The 25,943-nt window shown below is 37.6% G+C and overlaps 1 protein-coding gene across 30 annotated transcripts in view; it reads right to left on the bottom strand.

Annotated features, from left to right (window-relative positions):
• Positions 1–25,943, bottom strand: part of SLMAP (sarcolemma associated protein) — an 89,034-nt gene that overhangs the window by 36,422 nt on the left and 26,669 nt on the right. For 5 of the 30 annotated variants that reach the window (XM_056336984.1, XM_056336973.1, XM_056336969.1 and 2 more), the window contains exons 2-12: positions 15,089–15,242; positions 9,360–9,432; positions 8,801–8,837; positions 7,273–7,335; positions 5,724–5,819; positions 5,368–5,439; positions 4,379–4,519; positions 2,549–2,686; positions 1,260–1,428; positions 1,124–1,174; positions 521–571 (exon numbers count right to left, since the gene is read on the bottom strand). In XM_056336984.1, coding sequence (XP_056192959.1) covers positions 521–571; positions 1,124–1,174; positions 1,260–1,428; positions 2,549–2,686; positions 4,379–4,519; positions 5,368–5,439; positions 5,724–5,819; positions 7,273–7,335; positions 8,801–8,837; positions 9,360–9,432; positions 15,089–15,242 — 1,045 coding nt within the window. The remainder of the gene's footprint in view (positions 1–520; positions 572–1,123; positions 1,175–1,259; positions 1,429–2,548; positions 2,687–4,378; positions 4,520–5,367; positions 5,440–5,723; positions 5,820–7,272; positions 7,336–8,800; positions 8,838–9,359; positions 9,433–15,088; positions 15,243–25,943) is intronic. The other 25 variants (XM_056336974.1, XM_056336962.1, XM_056336975.1 and 22 more) reach the window with 7 other exon arrangements.

The following is a 25,943-nucleotide window of genomic DNA, read 5'->3' on the forward strand; positions in this document are numbered from 1 at the left end:
AATAAAATAATAACCAGTTAGCTCAATCTGTATTTACTCTGGTTTTACCTAAAGACACTCCTGAACTTTAAAAAGTTAGTTTCCACTAGTTCTATATTTCATATACTCACATTTTTCATACATTGTAATTAGAAAAAAACAAGTTTTGCTGACTTTACTTACCATGCCCAATTTACTAGAAAAATGCCTGTGTTGCAACAGAAAATAAAACTAAGTGGAAAAGAACAAGTTTTTCACTGTCTTGTGTCACCAGCCTGACATCATTCAGTATGCTCTTACTGATTCCAGTGAGAATCCATAAAAAACAAGCGAAAAAGACGACTTCTAAGTTGGTTTGTTAAGTTTTTGAGAACCTTCTAAGAACACCTAGACTGAAAGTCTAAGCAAAAAGTGCTGGTCACAAATTCAATTTCATTTTTTTAAGAGAATATTATTTAAAGTAAAACTTTAGAGAACATTTTGAATCTGTTTAACTTCAAACATCAATCATAAGACAAAAGGTAGCCTTAAGATACACTACCTTTCTCTGTGCTCCCATTAATTTTAGGTATGAAGTCGTCAACTTGTACGCCTAGGATTAAGAAAGGGTATTATTTCTGGAACCAAGCAAAATGTTTTGGGTTTTGTTTCTTTATAAATACAGCATTGTGAAATGCATCTGGCTTTTCATGCTACCTCCTCCTTCTAAGTAGCTAATGTAAATCAAACAAAATAGGCAAAATTTAATGTGTTTTCCTGCACTACAGATCATGTTCTTGTTTTTTCAAATGTGTAAGAGGTTACTCTCACCCAAAGAATTACTTCCTATCACATTATATAATTTCTGGATATTTACATGTACATAAAAAGCTTCAAAGCCTTGGAGCTGAGGGGGCACAAGCAGAGCTCGAAACCGAGCGGAGAACCCGAAGCCTGTGCACCCACAGCAGCAGCGCCCTCTGCTGGCACTCTGTCGTGGCCACACGGCTGTCCATGTTACGTGATCCCAGGAAGAAAGCACTACCGGGATAACTGGAAAACATCATTCTTTTCCCACACACCTCGACTACAAGATTTTCACAATAAAAGTAATTGAACAGAAAAGCTGGAAACCATCTTGAAACAAGAAACTGATTACACCTACCTAAGCTGTTGTGTTCTTTAAGAGTTTTCTCTTGAAGATGTTCTAACCGTACTGTAAACAGAAGTCCAAGAAAAAGATATTTCACAGATTAAAAGAAAAACAAATAATCAAACTTTCTTCCCCACTAGTGACTAACCTTGTAAAGCAGTTAGCCGCTCATTGGTGAAGTCATTATCAGCCTGCAAAGCTTCTATTTTTGCTTGAAGCTCTTGCTCTCTCTCTTCCATTTCATCTATTTTATGCTGCAATTCCTTTTTCTCAGCCAGTCCTTTCTGTTGGATTTCTTCTTGTCTTCCTTCTGCTACCTGCTCAAAAAAAAAAATTTAAAAATCCCTAAGCAAATAAAAATTAACATGTAAAGGAACAGATCTCATTGACTTTTGCATAATTAAATGCAGGTAAGTAACTTTCTTTGCTAGTCACATAAAGAAAATGGAAAAAACACAAAATTTTTCTACTGTGATTTTTCTCTACATTTCACTTCAAGCACAGTAACAGAGAGAAAGAATCTCAAAATATCTTAACTAACTTTTTGTCCGAGGAACGCAGATTTTACAGGAACAGTACCAGGGCCCAAGAACTAAGAAACACCCACCATCTCCCAGAATCTTGAACCAATCAAAACCCAAGCATCCCTCTGAACTGAAAGTACATTGCACAGACCAACTTGATGGAATAATAAGTTCATGATAACGAGTTTCAGAGACTCTCCTCCATCAAAGCTAGGTAATAAATCTCAGTTTTGATCCTTCTGTATAAACTCATCATAATCACTGTAACTTGTAATTAGGAAACCAAATGCACTTAATTTGGAAAGAAAAATCTTCTCTCTGAGGTGCTGACCTAGGACTCAAAAGAACCTAAGTTCAAATTCCGTATTTATTCAAGAAAAATGCAACAACTGTCTCAGGCATAAAGGACCTTTAAATATTAGTATGTTTTGACGTTTAGTTTAATACCAAACCCGACAGCATGCTCCTTTCCCCTGGAAGCTGAGCCATACTACTACTATGTGGTAGGCTATTAATGGTTAACGGCAAAAAAGGTAGATGAAGCGCAAATTTATTTTTAATTCTAGTCTTCATTCCCATTAACTGTAAAATGTTTAGTTTGACAGTTGTCTATATAAAAGCAGCTGAATATAAAGTTTTACACCATACATAGTTTTATATTAAAATATACTGCAGCTCCAAAAATACGGTTACTTTTCAAATTGCAGGTAAAGGAACCTTTTTTAGCAATTTACCTAACTGATGACAGTTTCAGGTACATTAAATGTAAACAAAACAGTATGTAAAAGATTATATAATTTTTCATTAACCTTTTTTAAAAGTTTTTTAACCTTTATCTGATTGCTACATGAGAAATTACATTTGTTCCATGCATTATAGTATCATCACAAGTCCGATCAAGTTCTGTCATTACCTTTAGCTTGTCAGAAAGGTCTTTAATTTCATTTACAGCTCCATTGTACTTATTAGCTAATTCTCTTAATTCTTCCTGAGTCCGCTCATTCATTTCTTTCAGGTGAGTACATTCATCTTCTGTATTACTTAAACTCCTCTGTAAGACAGAATTATTATGAAATAAAATTAAAAAAAGAGACTAATTATCTACCAACAGTGAAGTGGATCTATTTTTTTCCAAACAATAACGAATGTAATTAGTTGTATTTAACTGCTTTGTTCCTAATAATTAAAGCTAAACAACCAGAGCAAGTCCTGGCAAAAACGCTACCTACACAAATTTTTGCATTGTTCTACTTAAAAAACAGATTATGTGAAAATGTATTAGCTTCATGCATGGGGGGGAAAAAAAAACCAAACCCAAACCAAAAAACCCACAGTAGGTTATTAATTGTGAATGATAGGAATAAAGAGCTGAAACCTGTGAACCATCTCTCCCATTCTCTTTGGTTTTATGGCAAACTGTGGAAGTTTTATACTATTTTGTAATGCAATGAAATTAATTGATTTCAGGACACCTTTCACCCAGCAAAAGAAGATTTAACACATTATAAAAGCCAAGTGGCTCGAAGGAAGTGTTCTAAATCTTTTTCTGTAGTCCATGATGTGGAAAGGCATCTAAACCAAGATTCCCTTACTCAAGAGGCAGCTGGGTCTTCAGGAAGCAAGGACTGCTCCTGAAGTTTGCATCAGCAGTAATAGTAGCACAGCTAATGGTGTACGGAGTTTCCTCCTCATAGCTCGAGATTTGTTTCTTCAGTCATACAATGTTTTTTGGTTTGGGGTTGTTGAGGTTTTTTTGGTAACAAGCTCTGACTTAGCTCTCCTTCACAACTAAAACACCTTTAGAAAAAAGTACATTCGAAACTACATTATATAATTACTAAAGGACAACTCTCAATCAGGAGCTAATGAATCTTTTGTGCGGAGAGAAAAGTATGTGGCACGAAACACTCAAGCAAATCTCTGACTAAAGTTAAATTAGTATTTCTCCCCCAAGAGTCACAGTAAATAGGAAAAAGCAGGATAAGTACATCAGAAGATTGTTTCTTGATATAGAGTTGGAAAGGAGAAGAATGGCAGAAGACTAAACTCAAACCATTAACAAACCTGTCAAAAACTATTATAAAAAGGAGTATTTAACTGAAATTGCGTAAGGTTATTCATTACAGCACTATATGCATTGCATTCTCAAAAAAGCATGAAGAGACTGGAGACTTTTTACACTTAAAATTAATTCTTATGATATTTCTTGACCTAAGGAAATGTAACAAATAATAATGGAAAGAAAAAACAAAGGAAAAAATAATAATAAGACATATTATAGGGGCAGAAATCTAATTTGAAGAATGTGTTCACCACAGTGTAATCTCAAAAGCTCATTTTTAAGTGTCATTTGTATGAGTGGTTAAGCTTATGTTTCCATAAATTTTACAGTTTAAACAAGGTCTAATAGCATTTTTTCTAACACATGCATGTAATTTTCCCCTCACTTATTTCCCACACATAGTAACTTTTGTAAGACAGCTTCATGAACTTTGAACTTTAAAACCTGGCAGAAAAAGGAGTTTAAAGAATAGTTTCTCATTAACTGTTTAACAATCTAAGTATTGTCCAGTAAGAGAAATAAACACTACTACTTAATATACTGCAAGTGCCACAAGTCCTTGGGGCCAACATTTTACACCAACAAATACTGACATAATACAGGCAACAGAATAGGGATCAAAGCAGCAACATTTATAAATATTTCAGCATTTCCAGAAAACTAGGCGTTCATCTTCAATACCTCCACTTCAGACAGTTTTCTGACCACTTCAATTTTCTCCTGAAGGACCCGCCTCAGGGACTCTTTGGCTGTTGTCTCATAGTTGTGTTTGTCTTCTTGTAATGCTATAAGCTCTTTTCGTATACTGTCTTCTGTTTGATTCTGTATATATAAGATAATTCAGATACAAAGACAGAAGATAAATCAGTATTTTGTTGATTAAATAGATTAGATTGTGATAAGACCTATTCTATTCCAAAGCATTTAGCAATTTCTGGTAGATGGACAAACATTACAGACAAAGCAGTGATCAAAGATACTTGACACAACCGGGTGTAAACCAGTTGGGTTTTTAATTGCATGTATGGCAGCACACATTCAATGACCAGCTTTGATGACAGAAAAACCACGGGGGTTTTTTGGATGCTGCTAAGACAATTACAAGCCCAGAAGACCGACAATTTGACAAACCAGAAACCTGTGAGGTCCCATCTGAAAGACCTCAAACAGGACCGGCAAAAAAATTTCTTATAATGCAGATAGTTGAGAGAACTCAAAAACAATAAATATAAAAATTTAAGGCAGGCATAGGTGGCCTAAACCACAATCAAGGCAGGACATACTTGGTACTCTGTTACTCTGACAGCAATGCTGCTGTCAGACAGCACATTGATAATGCTTTTTCTCAAATCCCTATTTGGAAAAAGGACAGGGTGGTTGCTCCTCACTGATGACAGAAATTACTTTCCTGCATCTCACTACATACACGTTTACATGCATATACAAAAGAAATCAATCTGGACTAAAAAAATGCTGAAAAACAGACATTTATCTAGATTTAAAATGATTCCATGAAATAGAGAACAGATCTACAGTTTTCATGCTATTCAGATTATCAAAATTGCACAGGGTCATTTTGGCAAGTTTATGTTCCAGCTGCTTTCCTACAACTAGCTAATTTCAAAACACTTCAAAAGATCATTCCATTGCACTCAACTTTAACTACTTACCTTTGAACATGCCTGTAACTGATTTCCCATAACCTCTAACCTTGATAGCAGCCTGTCTTCATCTATTAAAGCCTAGAAGAAAAGGCAGTATCACCTTAGTATTAACATACGCTTTATGTAGTTCCAGTAGAGTTCTGCTTTAAAGACTTCCATTTTGTTGGAGTACTTAATATTAATAGTTATTTCAAACTGGTACATAATCATTAAACTAAAAATTATCTTATGCGCAGTTTAAGAGAACCACCCTAAGATTTTGCTTCTTTCTGCTGTTTTTTTCCCCATTGTTTGTAAATTAATAGCTAAACTTTATATGCCACTGCAATTCAGTCCATAAAGGAAAAGGAAGCTGCAGATACCTGCCAACTAGTATCTGAAGCCTCTTGCGTGACAGCAAGTAGTCGCTGAAGGGTTGCCAGCTTCTGTTCCAACATTTGTTCCCGATGTAAGGCTTCCTGTGAAGAGACCAGAGCACCAGTCAGTTCAGCTAGAACAACTCAGAGTAACAGAAGCAACAGAAGCGATACCAAAATACAAGAAAAAAAGGAATTGTAAACAGCAAACGTTGTCACATGTGAAACTATGATAAGCCCATCCCATGTTACCCATCCACACATTTATTTGGGTATTTTAATTAGAAGCTGTTAACCTATAAAGTTTTCAGGAACCTGACGTTATTTTTTCACACATATGGTGCACATGCCGAGCATACATCACTACAAGTTGTTCTTTCCAAGACTTAAAAACACTTTGACTTTTGTCAAGAATTTGAGCAACAGAACTGCGAACACCAAAAGGCAGTTTGGCAGCTCCCAAGGAATGAGCTGTTCACCCTCAAATCAGGTCACAAAAGAAAAATGCCAAGCAAGAACTACTATTTTTGTTTGATTTTTGCTTTATGACAGTAAGATAGAAAAGCATCTTCTTTAACAATTCCAGGATACAGGGAGTGAACAGATTGGCCAGCAAGTATTTGGCTTCCCAAGAAAGATCATCTGCCTGAGCTGCTTTCTGCTATGTCAGCAAATACATATAAAGTTAGTACCTGTCTGAAAAGCTTCGTCATTGATAGCGAACAAAAAAAATTGACGTTACCAACAAAAACAGGCAAAATAAAATCAGTAGAACTAAACATAAATTAAACCTAGATAGAATTCACCAGTAATAATGTTTTCGCATCTTTTCCAGAAAGCTGATTCTATGATCCTTTCTAAAGGTTTTACTTATATTTATTAACACACACTTTAATGCGTTGCCATTTTGCAGTCTAACCCTTCCGTGACATGACACCCTAGGAAAACACACGCCTATTAAAATTAACACAGGAGCAGGCACAGAAAGGCTGGGGATGCCAGTGAGGAAGATGAGCTGCCAGCGCTGTCCCCTCCTTTATACTTTCCAATAGATACAGGGACAGAAATATTCACACTATGAAATTATGTTCACAGAAACGAGCTAGTTCTTGAGACATGAAATGACCTTTTCTTTGCCTTTCCTCTGTTCTACCAAAACTTATACACATACACAGTATATCCACTGCAACAGATGATGACAAAAGTATTGTGAGCAAAAGAAAATTTAGGACAGCAAAGTAGGAGAGGAGACAGGCCAGGAAGAGCAGCTATATAGCATTCAGCGAGCTTTCTATAAAACAGGAAGCTCTCATGTTTTCTTTTATAAAAGTCAATAGTTTCTACTGTTCATGCAAAACCCCAAAACTCCACAGAACTACACTATGTCAAGTTACAACATGCTGTACATTGTTCGACTTGCATTTTGTAAATAGGAACATGATAAGCATTCAACTGCCTTTTCTGTAGTGAAACAAAGACATACAGAGCTAAGATCTGTGTTTTCAACAAAGATTAAATATTTAGCCAAACTAAATGCTGTCAAGAAAAAACCTACCTGTAGATACTGTGAAAGCTGAAACAATTCCTGAGAATACATACTGGGCGTGTTAGCAGCAACCTAAAAATAAGAGAATTTAAGAATCAATATGGTTTGGGGGTTTTTCATTAAACACAAATAATGCAAAATTCATCATTTGAATCTAGTCATGAAGGTAAATTTAAGATTATCTAATACTGCTGTTTTAAATCACTTATTGTTCTGCTACTATTTTTTCTTTTTTTTATCATAAAATTTCCCAGCTCTGGACTGAGGCTTCACTGTGTTAACGTCCTTACAACCTGAACCACCAACACACTAAAGAGTTTAAGGCTTTTGTTTCAGTTGAGATTAAACTAACAAAAAAGAAACGAGGTGCACAAGGGTGAAGCCATTCAACCCAAGGACAAAGAGAAATCAGGGGCTTCCAGAATTGAAAAGAAAGTCTCTCATATTCCAATTAAATGTCATCCTCACACACTTCCTGTTGAACTACTGCCATCACCTTCATCTTTCCCCTTTATAAGTATTTATTTCAGATTTGGGGAATTCCTCTATTATCTTTCATCATTACAAACTGTTCTGGACTTGAGGGAAAGAGAGGGGTTGTTTCATGGGCGGGGGCAGCAAATTTATTTGTTTGCTAATTCTTGTAGGCTCGTCCTACACTGACACAATTTTGAAGCTGTTTCTCACACAGTTATACCTGCAGTCCCTCCTCAGAATTTCTGCCCTTGCCCTGCATTCAAGCTCCATATGCTGTTTTGAAACCTCCATTTAAATGCAAAGTCTATAACTCCTCAGGCTGCTGACTTCACAAATAAGCTCCCTTAGTTTCTCAAAATTTTGTTTAAAACTTTGATTCTAACCTACTTCAGTTAATCCTTCTTTTTAGAGGGTAGCAAGACAATCAGTTCCTGATCACTTGTCTCAAGGCTGAATCTATTAACAGCTTTTCTACAAGTCCCTCACATCATCAAGATTGAGTTTAAAAACTATACTAGACATTACTGGCTATGCCATGACCCTACAAGTGAGCGACTCTGCCTGTACAAGAGGAACAGAAGTCTGGTCCCAAACTTCCTTTGGGACATGCCAGAGCACTTTCCAGCCTGTGCCGTGCAGCTTCTTCTGCATAAAAATTAAGATAAAAGGACAACAGATCTCATCCAAACACCAAATCATGGGATCCCAAACTCATGGGATCTAGAGAACAGATCAAGTATCAAATTAAGCAATGCCCAAGACTTGTTGGTCAATCAACCTGTACCTTCAAATTTAATCCTCTTAACATACTAGGGGTTTTTTTTTGAAGCCATGTTTCAGGTGCAATACTTTAAGAAGCCAAGCTACCTTAAAATATATACTGCGATACTGCATTACCTTCTCTACCTTAAATGTCACTCAAAAGAATCAAACTAGTTAAAAACAGGCAGTGGAAAACATATCTAAATATAACTGGACTTCACCATTTCTTCATCTTTGTAACAAGTCAGAAAACAGCATGTGGCTGAATAAGGCAGAAAACAGTAAATCACTAAATTACCTTGTCAACAGGACTTGGTAATGGAGCATGGATAACACTAAAAAAAAATTTTAAAAAAAGTGAACACAAAGTGCAGAATAGCATTTCAAAACTCCAGAATATCCCTAGTAACGTGCATTTAATCAAGATGCTTTGTATTTTTAAGTTTATTCTTCAGATAAGAACCAGATAAGAGTTAACATACAGATGTGCAAAACCCGGTAATACTACGCTGAGCAATGTTTTCAAAGTTACAGAATTATTTTCAAACTTGAAATCCAAGGTCTATTCTAAAAACTCTTTACCAACTTCTATTTCAGTAATTACACAATATTTGATTCTTCTGCAATGGATTAAGATTTAAATCAATTTGTGTGCACAAAACAATAGATACAAAAAGACAGTGGATACACTACACCCATTTACAAATTGAACAGAGCAAAATAATATTTGATAGCTTACAGAGTTTTGTACACTTTCACTAGAGCAAATGTTATACTTGCACATTTTCATCATAACTAAAAAGTTAGAACTATATATTTCTACTACTCTTATTAGGACATGCAATACTTATTCTTACTCTGATCGCAATCGAGCTTCCATTCCATCTGGAAGAAACAGTTTGATTGTGGAGACTATACATCCATGGGTAACTGAAAAGAAACAAATAGTAAGTCATAATTAAATAGTAACAAATCACGGTAAGTTCAATGGTTAATGTTATGGTATCCAAGCAAACTGCCCTGGTTCTCTGAGGCAGACAAACAAGAAGAGGCATGAACGCCTTCAAGCACCAGTCCCTGGGTCTGCCTTCTTACACCTCCTCTGGAGACAGGAAACTTTATCAATAGAAGCTTGAAGAGGTTATGCTGTGTACCTAGTCCTGGCTGTGAAGCAGTTCCAGTTCCAATTCTTCCACATGCAGCAGTACCTGCAAGCTGCCTTTACTGCAGCAAGTTAAAAAACATTCACTGTACGTTTTGATCATAAAAAGAGGAAAAAGGAATGCATCTTACCTACGCTAAGAAACGGGAGTGCAGAATTATAAACAAAATGATAAGCTACTTTCTTGACAAAATTCCTGTGGGCATAGCCAGGGACTTAAAAAGTAACACATCCAATTTGAGTCACCAGACACTCACTTGAACACCTGTAACTTGGCAAGTGATTGTTATTTACAAACACAAGGATCAAAAAGGGAATGGAGAGGAAGAGTATAGGAACTACTGGGAAGTACATCCTCTTGAACACTATGAGCAGCATCATTCAGGAGAATACATCTTTATTTTGGTACACCTGTAGTACACATCTAATGCACAGCCCCTGGAGACAAGTGGCCTCTTCATTTCAGGAGAAAGCTTGTTCTCCAGAACTAAATTCAAGATTTTCTGAATTCAAGAAAGATCCTAAAGAATAAGAGAAGGAAATGTAACATTTGTTTCTCACATCAAGTTTAACCTCTCTTCACAATGTTTCCCAAAAATGTTACTGATACCATCTCAATGACATTGCTAACAGTCAAATGACAGCTGCACCTGTTTTGGTTTGTTTTTTGTATTGTATGGTCCTATGAATTGGGAAATAAAAATTCTTTAAAGTTACACGGAAAGAAAGATAGATGTTGTTCCCAAATCACTACCATAAGCTAGACACAAATAAGTATACAGCCATCTGTCATCTACTACTATACCTAAAGTACCCACCAACATACAAAGACAAATAGCTGCTCTACTTTCAGGGTTATTAATACCAGCAAAACAGTTAATCTGGCTTGGAAAAAAAGGACAATGGGTGTTTTAGGACACCAGTAGTACTCCAGGGAAACAAGACAGGCCTTTGAGGAAGCTACCTCAATAAAATTTAAAAACACAGAAGAAATGATCCAACTGAAGAGAGTTGTTCTTAACCTTTGTTCAGTGCTAAAAGCTAATGCTTGCAGAAGTACCCTTTTGGCTACAGCACCTTGTTTTTTCAAGCTGACCCAGTGAAGTATTAAATTTACATGCCAGGGAAGAACAGCCAGGATCTCATTCTCAAAACAGATTAATCCATGGGTTTGGTGTCTTTTTTGGCTTTAGACTTAAGTCCTCAGAATTCATAAATATGTTCTTGCAAAAATATTAACAGAATAATACATTAACAATATTAGCTCTAGCATATAATACGCAGCTTTCATAATGAAGAATCTTTTCTTTAAGGCATAAAGAGAAAATCAAGTGATTTCAAGAAGAAAGTATTAGGGTATCTGAAATTAAAGACCAACAGACAGCTTTACCTTTGGGCAATACATCAAGGTAGGTCTGCTGTAAGGTTATATAATTTTGAAGTTTTTTCCATCAATACTCTGACTGGAAATAAAAAAATCTCTTAAAAGCTGCAGGAGCTTTATTTGTGTAAAAAAATAAGGGATAAAGGGGATTTTGCAGAGGGTCTCGAATAGACAGTGACTGTGAAAAGGTTTTTTGATGGATTTATATAATAAAAATAATTTAAAGAAGGAAAAAAAAATCCCTGCGCTCTGTCCTTTAGCTACCAGTTCATTATAATTGGAAGAACAATGATAAGAAAGCCTAAGGGAAAGGTAAAGCAACATATAAAACATTATTATAGCGATGACTGGACAGGATACCAGTAACTGTTATAAATACAAGTCTGTATTATGCCTTTTGGGGAATTAAAAAAAAAAAAAGGATAGTCAAGCAATCTCTGGTTGACAAAGGGGATTGAGAAAACGTTTCTCCAGCTACAACATATTCCCTCCTCTCCCCTGGCCCCGCACTCACCTCCCGGGCGGCTGGCAAGGGGGTGACGGCACTGCCGGGGCTGCCGCCTCCCCGGCCCCGGCACCTGGCGCCCGGCTGGCAGCCCCGCTGCAGTGCCGGGGCGCGGCGCCAGGGGGCGCCCCCGGCCGGCAGCCGCCCGCGGGGCCCGGCTGCGCCCCCGGCCCGGCCCCGCCCGCTCCCGCGGGTCCCGCGGTACCCGGCCCTGCTCCGGCCTCAAACTCGCCGCATTATCCCGAAACACCTAACTGTCACCCGCTGCACCGCTCCAAAAAAACCACCCAGAGTTGCCCCGAACCCTGGTTTATGCTGCAAAGGAGCATAAAAAACCCCCAGGAATAAAGAAAGAGGTTTGGTCTGAATGTTCGTGTGGCACGGGCGGCTCGCAGGTGGCACGTTCTCATCTTGGCTTGTCAGCGCGGTAACAGCGGCCGTGGCAATCGCCACACCCGGGCTACGGACCGGCCCCGCACCCCCCAGGGGGGCTGTGTGGGGGGCTGTGTGCCCCCGACAAGCTGCACGCACCGGGGCGCACCGCGCTGGCTGCTGCCAACACCCGCGACAGGAAGGGGCTGCGGACAGGAGAGTCCGCACCTGCCTAGGAAATAATGCATAAACTGTATCTGAACTAAATCATCTGGTAGCATCTACCCCTGCTCCAGAGCCTGCTGCTCCCCCCCCCCCCCCCCCCCCCCCCCCCAGGCGGGGAAAGCACCGGTTCGCTCTTGGAACGCTCTGGCATCGACTGGGAAATTCAGGAACGGCTACAAGAATATAAACCACGAGGCCACAAGGAAAAGCAGGGTGAGATGATTCATGGATAAGCACCATACGAAGGAGTGGGAAGCGAGCAGGCCTGCGTGCGTGTCAGTGACAGAACAAGAGAACAAATAAGGAAGCGGGAGGGCTGGGAGCATTTCTCATTTCTCCAGGGCCTGGCCAGGACCAGCTCTGCAGCAGGAAGCAGAGGGATCGGTACTCGTGTAAAATCACATTCTGAATATGCCACTATTTTAATGAACCAAATCGAGATCACATTGGCAAGGAAATGACTTACTAAGACACAGCCTGAACAATAAAAGTAAGTGTATTCCAGCAATATTTACACAATTCAGAATTTACATGGCAAGTAAATTCTGCCTATCGTGTCATTACCTCATAATTACGCACCGCAAAATGCTGAAATGTCTTGTATGAGTAAGGCATTATGCAAATACCAGAATGGAAAAATTTTTTAAAGGCAATTGCTAATTTAAGAACTACTTTCATGTCTGTTTCATTACTAGATTTAGGTTAACAGTAACATCTAAGATGACTGAAATGAACTGGAGAAAAAAAAGTGTTTATATGCATTCTAATTGCATTCAAGGCTAAACACGTAACTGTGATGCAGCTGTTCCATGCCCCAGCACGATGATACAATCTTCATTCATTGCTTGGGGGAGAAGAGAGAGAGAGGAAAGCAAACTTGCACGCTCTTCCTCGTTAGCTAACTCAACACATTCATGAGTAACATGAGCACAGCTCCTATGTTCAAAGCTAAAGAAGAGGAAAAGGAAGGCTGCACAACCTGGTCACTCATTACACAAATGACAGGTCACTGAGATCACATTTTTGTAAAACTAAGATAAAACCATTGGGAAAAATAACCGGCAAGAATTCCTAGCAAATATTTGCTTACGATGAACTTTCCATACACTTTCACATAAACTAACTGCAAAAAATTGCTGATAAAAACAAGTGAACTCCAATTTTTCTTCCAACTAAATCTTAAAATAAATATTGCTTTAGGTCTAAATACACATGAAGGAATTCAGCTTTTAGTGAGGACAGCATCTCATCAAATGAGTAGTTCCAGGTTCATCAGATGCAATGTACTCCTTTGGTTTATTCCATGTATACTGTTAGCATTCATAAATATTTGCAATCACTTCACATGAAGTCACAATTTAGGTAACTCCCTAAGTTACAATTCCAACTAGACATCCAGGAGGTAAATCTTTGCACCACCATATTTGAGAAAAGTGAAACAATGTCATCTGATGTTCACTACAATGAATCACTGGAAAATACTATAGCTCCAGAAGCTCTCCATGACAAACTACTTCAGCACTGCCATTTCTCAACTTTATTTTCTTCAAAGATGTATTCCTTAACCTTCCTCTGATACTTCAGACTTTGAGAACTATAACCTACCTGGCTGAAGACAGACAGAATTCATGAGCAAGCTTCATCTTTTCGTTTTGTTCACTTAATGCCCTTTAAAAACTCTACCATTATACTATGGGTTGGTTTGTTGGGGTTTGGGAGAGGTGGCTTGGGGTGGTGTGTGTGTTTGGGGGTTTTGTTCGTGTGGGGGCTTTTTGTTGTTGTTTTTGGTTTTTTTAAAAAAGAACTACCACCAGCATTTATATTTAATATTATTCTTCCATTTTATTCTTTCCTAATACACCTCTCTAGTGATAAGGTCTATGAAGGTCTTGTTCAGAAATGTAGCAGATGAGGAGTGATGGCAGTTCTGCCATTTTATTGCCAAATTCACATGTTACTGGATTAGGATTCTTTAGAACACAGCCAGAGGTTTGATGCTTACAGAAAATAACAGACCCATTAAATAACTTTAAGAAGTCTTGACAATATTGACTACAATCTAATAATTCACATACAGACCAGACTTCAGAAAGAGAAAGAAATGGCTCCTGAAACACTATACATAAATGCAAAAGAAAAAGAGACTGAGGCTGCATTTTTATTGATTACCAGATATATAGCTATTACTGTAATACAAGATCCCCTGAGCGTGCATACTGGCAAGAGGACCGCAAGAAAACCAAACCAAACAAAAATTTTATCACCTCATTTTTCAGCTAGCAATGTTTTTCTATCCTCATTTTTAAGTGCCTGCAGAAATCCAAATTAGTAGCAGTCACTGAAAGAAAAAGTATGTATCTTGACAAGAATTAAATTAGCCTGTTTCAAACTAACGCTAAGTACTTTATCAAGAAATGCAGTTTTATACTTCTGCCACATTATTAGCTGAAACTTTTGGGTTCACAGGCTTGAAAGAAAGGTAGTTACAAAAATAAAATAAAACTAAAAAACACAAAAAAGCCCAACACAGCACAGCACACACATGCCCATGCTGCGCTTTTAATATTGCTGTAGGTCAACTTAAGTGAGGCAAGAGCTAAACATGTGGTCCCAGTTGAGCCTCCTTTTCTGGATCCGCATTTCCACCACACATACTAGCACCCATACGGCCACAGAAGAAGGTGGGCCGTGGAAGAAACCCAGTCAAATTCTAGCTGGGGGGTGAAATAGAGTCCATGTTTTCAGCAGGTAAGTTTCTTGGTCCAGTTTACCATGTGGCTGCAGGACTTGCTGCCAGTGCGAAGGAGGGAAGAGGTAGCAACAAAACAAAGCAAAAAGTAACCTATCTGCTTACAACAGAAATACCATTTATTCTCAAAGATTAGATTGTAGTAAGATGTTCTAAATATATTTTTTGGGAAAAAAAAAAGATCCATACCCTTACCTTTCCGCGTGTTCTCCGTCACATCTACACCAAACTGGATGATGTCACCTGACATAATTTCACATGGTGGGCTTTCCTCAGATCCTCTACTCAATCTCTGACTATTAATAAAGGTACCATTACTACTTTTAGTGTCTTGAAGATAGAACTGTAAAAGAAGAAAACAAAATAGTAAAGTATCTGGAAACAACAAAACAAGTATTATGAAACATAAGCTCCAATTAAAATTGTATTTGCTATGAAATATAGCTTGACCTCTTCATGTGCAAAAAGACAGATGTATCAAACTCAAAACACCCTCCTTAGGACACTACACCTTCACATTATGAAGAATAATTTTATTTTATTTTTAGTAGTTTCATATGTGCTTGAATTCTACCACATGCACTATGCAAGGAATTGCCACAAACTGTACTTAACCAACTGCCTGCATGGAAAGGATCAGACATTGTTAGTAACAACACCGTTTGCCACACATATGTAAGAATCTGCACTTATGTTGGTCAACATACAAACATTTTAACTGCTCATCATTTAAGGTTCCAATGTTCCATGACAGAAATATGTTGTAGGGAAGACTAGCATTGAGGGCACAAAGAAAAGCTTTGGCAGAAGACAGAATTCAGGAATTGTAATAGAAGACCACAGTGTAATTAAGGGGGTGGGAAAATAATAGCATGCTTTTACCTATCAGCAATACTAGTTCACACCATTAAGTTAATCTCAAGGTTGCTACACCATCAAGTACCTCGGTAAATATACATTTGTAGAGTTAATTAAATTTTAATAGCAACTTACTGAATCTGAAACTACTTGACACAAGACTTTTCTAGTCACAAGTGCTGCATCTGAGAAGAGGTTACAAGTGAATCACCTGGCAGAAGACCACAGTCACTGGGTAAGACCTGATCAGCAGACAGCATGAAAGAAGGGACTGGAATGTTACTAACCAGCCAGGTGTAACTACTGAAATGAGTCACTTTCAGTAGTTCAAGATTACAATAGTTATTACAGGAACCTGATTAGGATGGCAAAAATCCCTGGCTTCCTGCACTCGTGAAAAATCTCATCAAGTCCCAAAGCAAGCATAAGGCCGGAGCAGAGATGTTGCCTTCAGAAAAATTATTGTATTCCCATGCTTTTCTTATAAAAGCAACTGACAATTTTTTTCAGGATTCCATGCAAATTTTCCCATACTTTTATTTGCCTCTATTATCACACTCCTCAAAAAACAATTACATATAGCTCAAAATCATAGTGTCAAGGGAAAAACATGGGTTTAAAATGGAGCAAGAGACCAGCACCAGGGCTTTTCAGACCTCAGACTGGAAAATGACACCAAGCATATGATATGCATCTTGCATGTTCATCCTGAGTAGCACAAAGCAGTGCCCCAAACCTGAAAGCTTAAACGCCACGGCATCCAGAAGATGGGACTCAATACTGTAATCAAGGGGAATGCCAGCACAGGGAAGCTCAGCTAGGGGTATGAAATGACAGAATGAAAAACAGTACATGAAAGATTTTTTTTCCTCAACAGATATGCCTTTGATCTTAAATTGAAGAAAAAGAAAATACTAATCAGTCCTATGTTCATAAAGATGAAGGTAAACACAAGTTATGCATAGATCAAGAAATTAGGGCTGCATTCATTGCATTAACAATCAGACCCACCCTACCTAAATAATAATCTATACGTTATGAAACACTATAGTATATAATATAGCTTTTATAGAAGTTGTAAGTTCAAACGCAAATCAAATTAATTAGCTTGTTAGTTGCTAATCTGAAAGTACCCAACCCTCTCATGGTTCAGTGCAGCGATAATTGTTTTCTTTACTTCCTGTTTGTTTCCAATTGGCTTTCTGCTCCATTTGAAAATTCTTCTGCTGTGAAAAAGAGTCACAGGCAAGGAGAAACAAACCTACTTGTGCTTATTTGCTTTTCCCCACCCTTTTCTTTCCTATGCATAATATCTGCCTTTTATACCTCTACCTTTTGATTAATCACCGCCCCTCGTAAACACACTTCTGCAGAATCTGCAGATGGGGCACAGATGAGACAGCACAAGGAAATACAGGAGAGTGACCACAGAACAGGAAGTGCAACAGAGCATCAGCAACACAAAACTTATAAAATATCAGCAGACAAAATTCATACTGCAAAAATAATTTGTAAACAAATGGCCACAGAAAATACACATAACATTTATTATTAACCTGCTGTCCATTTAACTCCATGCCACTGAATTTCATTACGTAAATTTTAGAAAAGTGGTGCTCAAAGTCTTTACAAACAGAATGAAAATACTCTTCTTCCTGTATCTAGTAAAGAAGTAAGTATTACTAGCAGCATGTTAATAAGATGATGTCTAAGGAGAAATGCACCGACTTCAAGACTTAGTAAAAAGGATTCAGTTATCTTTAATGTAGCACTTGCTCAGGAAACCCGCAGAGCTGGTCCCTTTCACGTAGCAAATTCAAATGTTAATTCCATACTAGTTTTCATTAGTTCAAGTGATCCTTCTCAAAGGTCAATCCCTCCATGGCGTTTGTATCATTACTAGAAGTTATCTTTAAAAAACAAAATCAAGTGCAAGCCATGAAACTAAGGCATATACTGGTATTTAATATACTATTAATTACAGAGTATCCTTGGTGGGTTCTCTGATTCCCAAAACACCACATTTCACACAGCAGCTATGTAATACAGTGCCTTCTGCGAAACTAGCACCATTTGTTCTTTTCCAGCACAAACGAACAAACTCCAGCAGCAGTGCCAGCTTTAAGAGAAATACAAATCCTTCCCTTCCCCGGTGCTCGTTGCTGAGTTGCGCCACCACCTCTTTAGTGTAACTGGCTCAGGCATTTGTTTAGTCACTGCAAACCAGTTTTGAGAGTTGATGCATGTTGATGGGAGTTATATGAGGTGGTGCTTAAGCTGGTACTGCCAGAAAGAAGGGCAGCATATACTGACCTAATTATACTTGCTTTTATAATTCACACCTCTCTTCAGATCAAACTAAAGTCCCAGCCCTTTTGTGCGTTATATTAACTACTCCAGTTTAAAGCAGAGATGGTAGCTCATGCTTTTCGGTGAGCTCATTGCTCATTCAAAGCAACTCAGCTTTAGAGGACTGTTAAAGAACTACCACATCCTTAATTCAGGTAACTAGATGCATGGTTCAAATGGTAGTTTCCCCTCTTTCTTAAAATACAAGGTAACATGCAGCTATTTAAGAAACTTACTCTGCAGTATCATAACACCTTCTCAGACAGAAAAAGAAATCCTAGTCCATATTTCTTCCTTAGCAACTTATGTTCTCGTGATTGCTTACATTCTCTCTTTTATACATCGTTAATAAACTCAGTTAACTGCAGATATCCTACATGCTGCTTCCACAAAATTTACGGGGACTTTATTCTATAGTAAAACTTGTGGCTCATCAGTGCATTCAAATTTCTCCAGTACAGTTGATCTTCTTTAGCAACTGCATTAAAGAAGTTCCAATAAAAAATTGCCAATTGTTGTTTCCATGCTTTGCATGGAATTATGTATTAATTTTATACATTTAGTATTTATTATATTTCAAGTTACTATTCAGTTTTGCAAACTGAATAAAAGTACTGAATAAAACTGAACAAAAGTACCTCCTCTGCTCTGACCTGTGGTATATAAAAGTCTCATTCCACTTAAGTTCCATTGGTTTCCAGGTCAGTAACTCAGAAGAGTACCAACAACTTGCTAAATCACAGTCTACATTTTATTTTTATGCAGTTAGATACCACTATAATTTTTCCCCCTGTAACAAATTCCTGGTTAGTGAAACAGAAAAATTCTTCCACAGAGATCCCAGAGTATAACACATTACATTTGCGCACATACAATACACAAATCCTAGCTGATGTTAGGAAGCTGCAAAATTGCTACGCTCCAGCAGGACAGATTTTAACTTTACCTACGAAATATAGGTAGACTCTTTTCTTCAAAGAAATAAAAACATTTAACAACCAAAAAGTTCTGCTTTAAGGATTTCTACTGTAACATCTTCCAAGAGATAGGCTGAAGAGAACTCCTTCCTTAGCCTGACAAGTGAGAAAGTGCTTTGTTTCCCAAGCCATACGCAGTCCTGACATAGGATGCATCACTTCTGAAGGACCTTAAGAGAAGACAAGGATGGACTCAGAGATGCACAGAAAATCTTGAAAAGAAAGTAGCACGCTTTTTCAGTAATTACAACACAATGGTAGAACAAAAAAACTGCCAAGCTTTTGCTTTAATACCTTACTACAAGACTTGCTTTTAGCACTGCATTTTTTTCATCTTTATGCTATACAGCATTTTTATCAATACGCTGCATTATTTTACTGAGGCTCAAACTAGAAATTTAACATGAAGTTCTAGAATTAGCCTAAAGTGTAGACAAATGCATCATCAAAAATTAACGTTTAAATTGCTAGGTTTTAATTTTGTTCTGAGAAAGCTAAAATGTTAATCTCAAAATAACAGCAATGCTTCATAATCAATTACACAGACACTCAAAAGCCAAAGATGCCAGAGATCTTTCTGTTGTATAACTGTTCATAAAAAGGTACAAGGTAAAGAGGGAAAATAAGTGCTCCAGACACAGGACAACTGAAAAACCAATGTTTAAAGATTAAGTGCTCTATTAATGAGTTACTGAGCATTAAAATAAGTGTTTTTTCAAAAACTTATGACCTAAATACCCCAAGTACAATAAAATAAACAGAAAGAACCTCAAGTCTCTTCTAGAGCAGAGCTTTACCAGTACTGCAATAAGGCAGTAAATCAAGAATGGCAATCAAGACAGACTCACGTAACATTTGCTATCACTATGTATAGCCATCCTTTTCCATTTTAAGAGCACATTACTGCTACTCCATCTAACCCAGCTTGAAACTGCAGTTCAGAACAATTATGCTGAGAATTACAGTGCAGAGAATTACTGGAGAATTGAGACAGTTTGTCTGCAGAGATGCGAGATTCACTGCATGAAGAGGAACAAATTCTACATTTAAAAATGCAGAAAGATCACAGCATATAATCACACGTATTTCAGCCTTATTCCACACCTGAATTATTAAATGAATTAAATAATAATGTAGGCCACTGCCTTTTACATAAAGTCTATCATTAATATATTTTATTAATTCAATATATTTTCACTGCCTAGACAACTAATCTAGAAAGAGAATCCAAATTTCAGGACCTCCTAGTTTACTACTCTTTTTCTCATATCTTACTTCCTGTGTTAAAAAAGTATACAGAACTTCCATGTGCTTCACAGACCTGTTATACAGTCTTTGAGGCATTAGTTTAAACCAGGAAGATTTAAATTAATTTGTCAAATTCTGAACTATAGCCACCAGGGAGTGACAGCTTCATTTTTGCCATGTTTGCTGCCACAAAGAAGCAGCAAGGCTGTCAGCTAGAGCAGTTAAGCCATAAAATGTTGCAGTTACTACGACAGATTCTTCCCCTACTCATGCTACAAACTACAGGATCAATCATTGAACAATTAATGCTGGCATTACAAATGCACCCCCTGAGTACTAAAGCTAATACTCAAATGCAGCAAGTAAACAGGGATCTAGAAATTGGATTGCCTGCCTTAGCGTAATGCTTCAGTTCAAAATTGGACTGAGCAGTACAGTCGACCAGCTCGCAGATATGTGATAAAAAGAAGGCCAGTCTGTTATTTAACTTGAAATTTAGACAAAGTATGTAAAATATCTATAATGAAAAACAAGAAAGGATTTGAAAAACAGAGAATGTTTCTAATAGTATAACAAAACAAGGCCTTGGGAGAAGGAACAGATACCAGAATTATGTCAAGCTGGGGCATAACAAGATAAGCTCAAGGAGAACCAAATGGTTAATGAGTCCAAACAAAATTACTTGAACTGTAAGTGAACTATTGTAATTAGCACACTAAAAGATCCGCCCTCGAACAAAGAAAGCCCCCTACTAACAAAACCCCCTCCTTACAGAACATGCATGGTAGGGGAAAAAAATATGCTGTACCTTTAAATAGAGACAGGGCTAGTAGGAACCAGTGAGAATTTAGTGTGACTAAAGTAATTGTAAACAATTGCTCAAAGTGTATAAAACGTTTTACTATGTGTTAAGAGGTGTGCTGGCTTTGTGGATTTACAACCTAGCACCCATCTCTGCACAGACTTGCAATAAATGGCAGCTCAGCTTTGTGTGTGAGATTGGCTCTTTGCACACTGGGTAACAAACTCTGTTTGTGAGACAACACTAGTAGCACAACTGTGTTTACTTGTTTCACACTGAGTATCCTACTAGGAGGTGAAGTACATTGGCTTTGCACAATCTGAATTGTGCACAAAGATTTCAAAACAATACATAACTGGGTCAAAACCAATATCGACAACATCTATTACACAGCTGCCAGAAAGCTTTTTCTCCCATACAATTAAAAGATCATTTTGTCTTCCTTGAAATACTAAGACTATTTTCTCATTCTGGGGGCAGCACTTCTGCTAGCAGAGTACACTGTGCAAGCCATACTGAATTCCAGGTTGGTCCTTTGGCTGTAGGATAGAGAAGGTCAGATGCTAAATTATCTCCAGATCCAGCTGATTGAGTTCCTCATTCTGGTCTGCTTAGGCACATGCTAAATTCCTTTCCTCTCACTTGCCTAACTCCACCCACCTATCAAGGAAGTAGAAGTATTTGTCTCCATAAGCAAGCATAATTCACAGGGTGGGGTACATCAAACAAAACTGCTTTTCTATTTAGTTTTATATTTCTTAAACACATGGATCTAATAGCTCTTTGTTTACTAAACTCCAGCTCCTTCAACTCAGGAACAAAACTACTGTATTAACTTTTAAGTTCTTAGCAAATCTCATTTTAAAAAATTATTCTAGCTACCTGAGGCAGGCACACGCTATCAAACTAAAAGTGACCAGCTGTGAAGAAAAGGATTTTCCAGTCCGATTGAACAGACTGAAGGAGTAGCAGCTGGCTATTCAGGGACCCTAAGTACTGAAGGCCCCAGAGAAGCACACCTTGCTAGTAGTTTTCAGTAACTTCCCTGGAAAATAATGAACGATTTCTATGCAATAAAAAAAAAAAACCCAACTGAAAACAGTAACTTTCTTTGATATAGCACTGGACAAAAAACATTCATCCTAAGTTTTCAACTGAAAGTGTAAGCCTGATGTCAATCCAGCTACTCAGATGAAAAAGGTTAAAATCCTCAGCCACCCCCAGGAATTCAGTGCTATCATTCCAAACCTGCCAGTAACTCCAAGAGGCAGAGGACAGCAGAGAATATGCTCTTCGACTGCCCAAGTTGTTCTGTGTCTGTTTACACCTTGAAGTTTTGTTGACTGTACTGCCAGGACAACCCTGCCGGCTGCTCGTACCTGTTGTCAAGCAAAATAAACTGTGGCAGTAATTTTGTGCCAGCGTAACTGAGTCTGGGTATAAACAGCGCTCAGCCTTTTCTGGTTGTATTTGAAGTGCTGTAACGTATTAATCCCCCTGCTGCTTGCCACGTCCTGATAGTTCTTTGAAACTCACTCCAGGCCCTGTCATTCAGCTTAACTTTTGTCTGAGCTAGGTCAGCAGACTTTGCCTGAAAAGGGCACGGGGGCTATGACAGTGAAGGTATGATGGGTTGGATTTGTTGGGAAAAGGGGAAACCACTTTCAGTAGAGGGGCAATGCTGAACACCAAGAGGCACTAGCAGCTTAAACTGTGCATAAAACATGCATTTGCCTACAACCTGTGAGCTCTAGTGAGTTCCTCAGCAGCAAAACATCACCTTCCTCAATGAAACAAAGCAAACATTTCCAGGTGTGTTGTACCTGCAAACATTTCAGCACAGACCTTTCTTTTGACACATGACATTGCAATGCTTTTTTTTAACTGTTGAGTTCTACAGATACACTTATACAGAATCAGAATTTTTAAATTACGGCATATTAAAGGCATTCACAAAAAATAAAAACATGAAAGCACATTTGAAGAGTTAATACCACCTCCTACCTGTTGTGTCCGTTAGGCAAAAGCATTTACCTTCTAAAACACTATTCAAACACCACCACATTTCTTAGTAGTTGTAATTGAACTTACTGGTCTGAAGATGAAAAGCTCAGAAATCAAGGTTACTATCAGTTAATAGCTCTATACTGTTTTTTTTAATATTTGCAGTTATGCACATAATCTACAGCAAGAAAAACTCAGAAACAGGATGTCAGATGTACTTTAAAAGGATGTATTTTTTAAAATTTGCTTTAGGAAGTGATCATTATTAACAGAAAGGCTACTAAAAAGATTAAGCAGTACTTTTTAATTATTCAGTTTTAGAACTAGCTATGTGGAGCTTAAAAACATTCCATTTAAATGGTTTTGGCTATTTATTATCAAATAAAATTCTTGAGCAGTATTGCTGCATTTTTCGAAGTAATTAATATTAAAGAGATTGGCAGAAGATGGCTAAAAGTTTAGGACCTCAAGCTATACCACAATCCAAGTTCTTTATTTTAAAACAAAAGCAAAGACCTATGCTCACAATGTAAAGTTTGTGCATATATACATAAAGGACTGAGGATGAAGATCTCTACCGCTTGTTTCCAAAAGTTTGCGGTAATTATGCATTGGTGCCCTCAGCTTCAAACCATAATCCCACACATCTTTCACAATCACTATACCATTCAAGAATGGGATCTTCAACTCTCATGTGGTAACTGATAGAAGAAACAAGGCAACTGAACCCACGACCGTCACAGTTATCCGCTCCTTACCCATCACAGAAAGCAGCAAAGCTGGCTCGATGGCAGGGGCAGCCGAACAACTCAGCATGGTTTCAGAATTCCTGTCATTTTCAGTTTGCTTAATTTGGTTGGTATATAACAATGACCTGGGCTAAAAATGAGCATACTTTAGAAGCTGGTTCCTAAGCTTATACTCATGAACCCCACAGCAGCATTCAAGAAGAGAATGGCAGAGAGCAGGCTGTATGTACAACGTCAACCATTTGATTTTTATCAATTGCTATATGTCAGGATTTTAAGACCTTAAAGCACATTTCACAAGCAGAATCTGGAGTTCTCTTTATTAGGAGATAGCAGTCTTAAGGTGGAGTAAATTCAGAAAACTACGATGACCTCTGCGGCACCTTTGCTCTCATAAAATATTAGTAAATAAACTGCATTACAATTCCTGTAACCCTCAACACCCCAATGGTTAGCACAAAACTGTACGAACATCCTTAATCCACTTTCAGTTTTCTTTTATTTACTTTATCTCTAAAAGGAACTATCAACACTTCAAACACCTAGATCACCACCACCTCTGGAAAAAATACAGTACTACTATGGTGACAGTAGTTTATAATGAAAAAAGTATTTCATATGAGATGATCATCATAGGATACCAATATTAAAGTAGTAGCAATACCAAAAAGAGTGCTTTTACTATGATTGTACACTCACCTAAACTTTGCACAAAAAGTGCCCAAGTACTGTCTCTTCTTTAAAAAAAAAACAACTTGGAACCAACCAACATGAACAGAAATGTTAGCAGAAAGGTTGGTTCCTCTTGCCAACCTATTTGCCCTCATCGTTCTCTGGCAGACCTGGTAGCACACAAGTAACTGCAAACTCTGTTTTTTCTAGAAACAACAATTTGCAACGTGACTGTTGTGAAGTTAACTCCTCCCAATAATCACATTCCATAGTTGCAAAATGCAGTAAAATGCCTCGTCACTGAAGAACAAGTCTTGATCATCTTCTATTATGCAGTAACACCTAATTCCACAAAATTCTGTGGTAAGTGCATTCACGTAAAAGATTCACGCTGGAGGATGTGACCTGAAGCAATCCTAGGCACAATATTCATTCCTCTTACTGAATAAAATTTCCTCTGCTAAATGGAAGGTGTGGAATAAAATAGTTAAAAAAGGTAAAAGTTACTTGTGAACATTGATCTATCTCCAGATCATTCAAACAATCCATGAATGCATTCGCTGTCAAAAGGAGCAGGATGACAAGATACTCCCCAAAAACCTCAAGATAAAAATGTTTTACCACAGAATGTGACAACACCATACAAAAATAGATACCTCTTGACATCAGTGTCACTAGTTTTGATGCAAAAGGCTATTTTTGCGAAGAGATCTAGAGGAAGAATTCTAATTTATAAGTAATTTGGTTTATATATAGTTGACTGACTTGCTATAGTGAGACATCTGTCACCATAGTTACTAATTAGTACTTGTTAGAATATCTCTTTTACTTAACTGTGGTCCTCACAGTTCACAAGAATTCCTGAAAACCAGCCTTCTGCTACAAATGCTGGATGTTTTCAGGACAGCTAGAAAAAATTCCTATTTATTCTCTTCACAGATGAATCAAAGTCTGTCTCTCACATATGCCATACTTTAAAACTTCCTGTTGTACGTAAAACACAAAACAGATTAAGGGCATTAACAGAAGAGGAGATGCAACTCCATTATGCCTAGAATATACAAAATATAGACAAAGTAGAAAAGTTTCCTTCAAAAAAAAGAATTCCTCAACTCAGTACTAATTATACACAATTTTCTTGAGGAAAACAAAAAAATTGTTTGAATTGTCAGCCTACACAAAAATTCTCTCAAGTGCAATTTTAATTTTATGTGAAATTCTCATCCTGAAGATGCTGAGAGATTTCTAAGGTACATTGCTGCTTTAAGTACTAAGCTAAAATATATTAACAATAAAGTGCAATCAAGGGAAAGATTCCTAAGAAATGATTACGTATGGTCCCAAGATGCTGAAATTGACACAGTAGAATACAAAAGGAAAATAAT

This window comes from Falco biarmicus, chromosome 4, assembly GCF_023638135.1.
Source record: "Falco biarmicus isolate bFalBia1 chromosome 4, bFalBia1.pri, whole genome shotgun sequence".
NCBI lineage: Eukaryota > Metazoa > Chordata > Aves > Falconiformes > Falconidae > Falco > Falco biarmicus.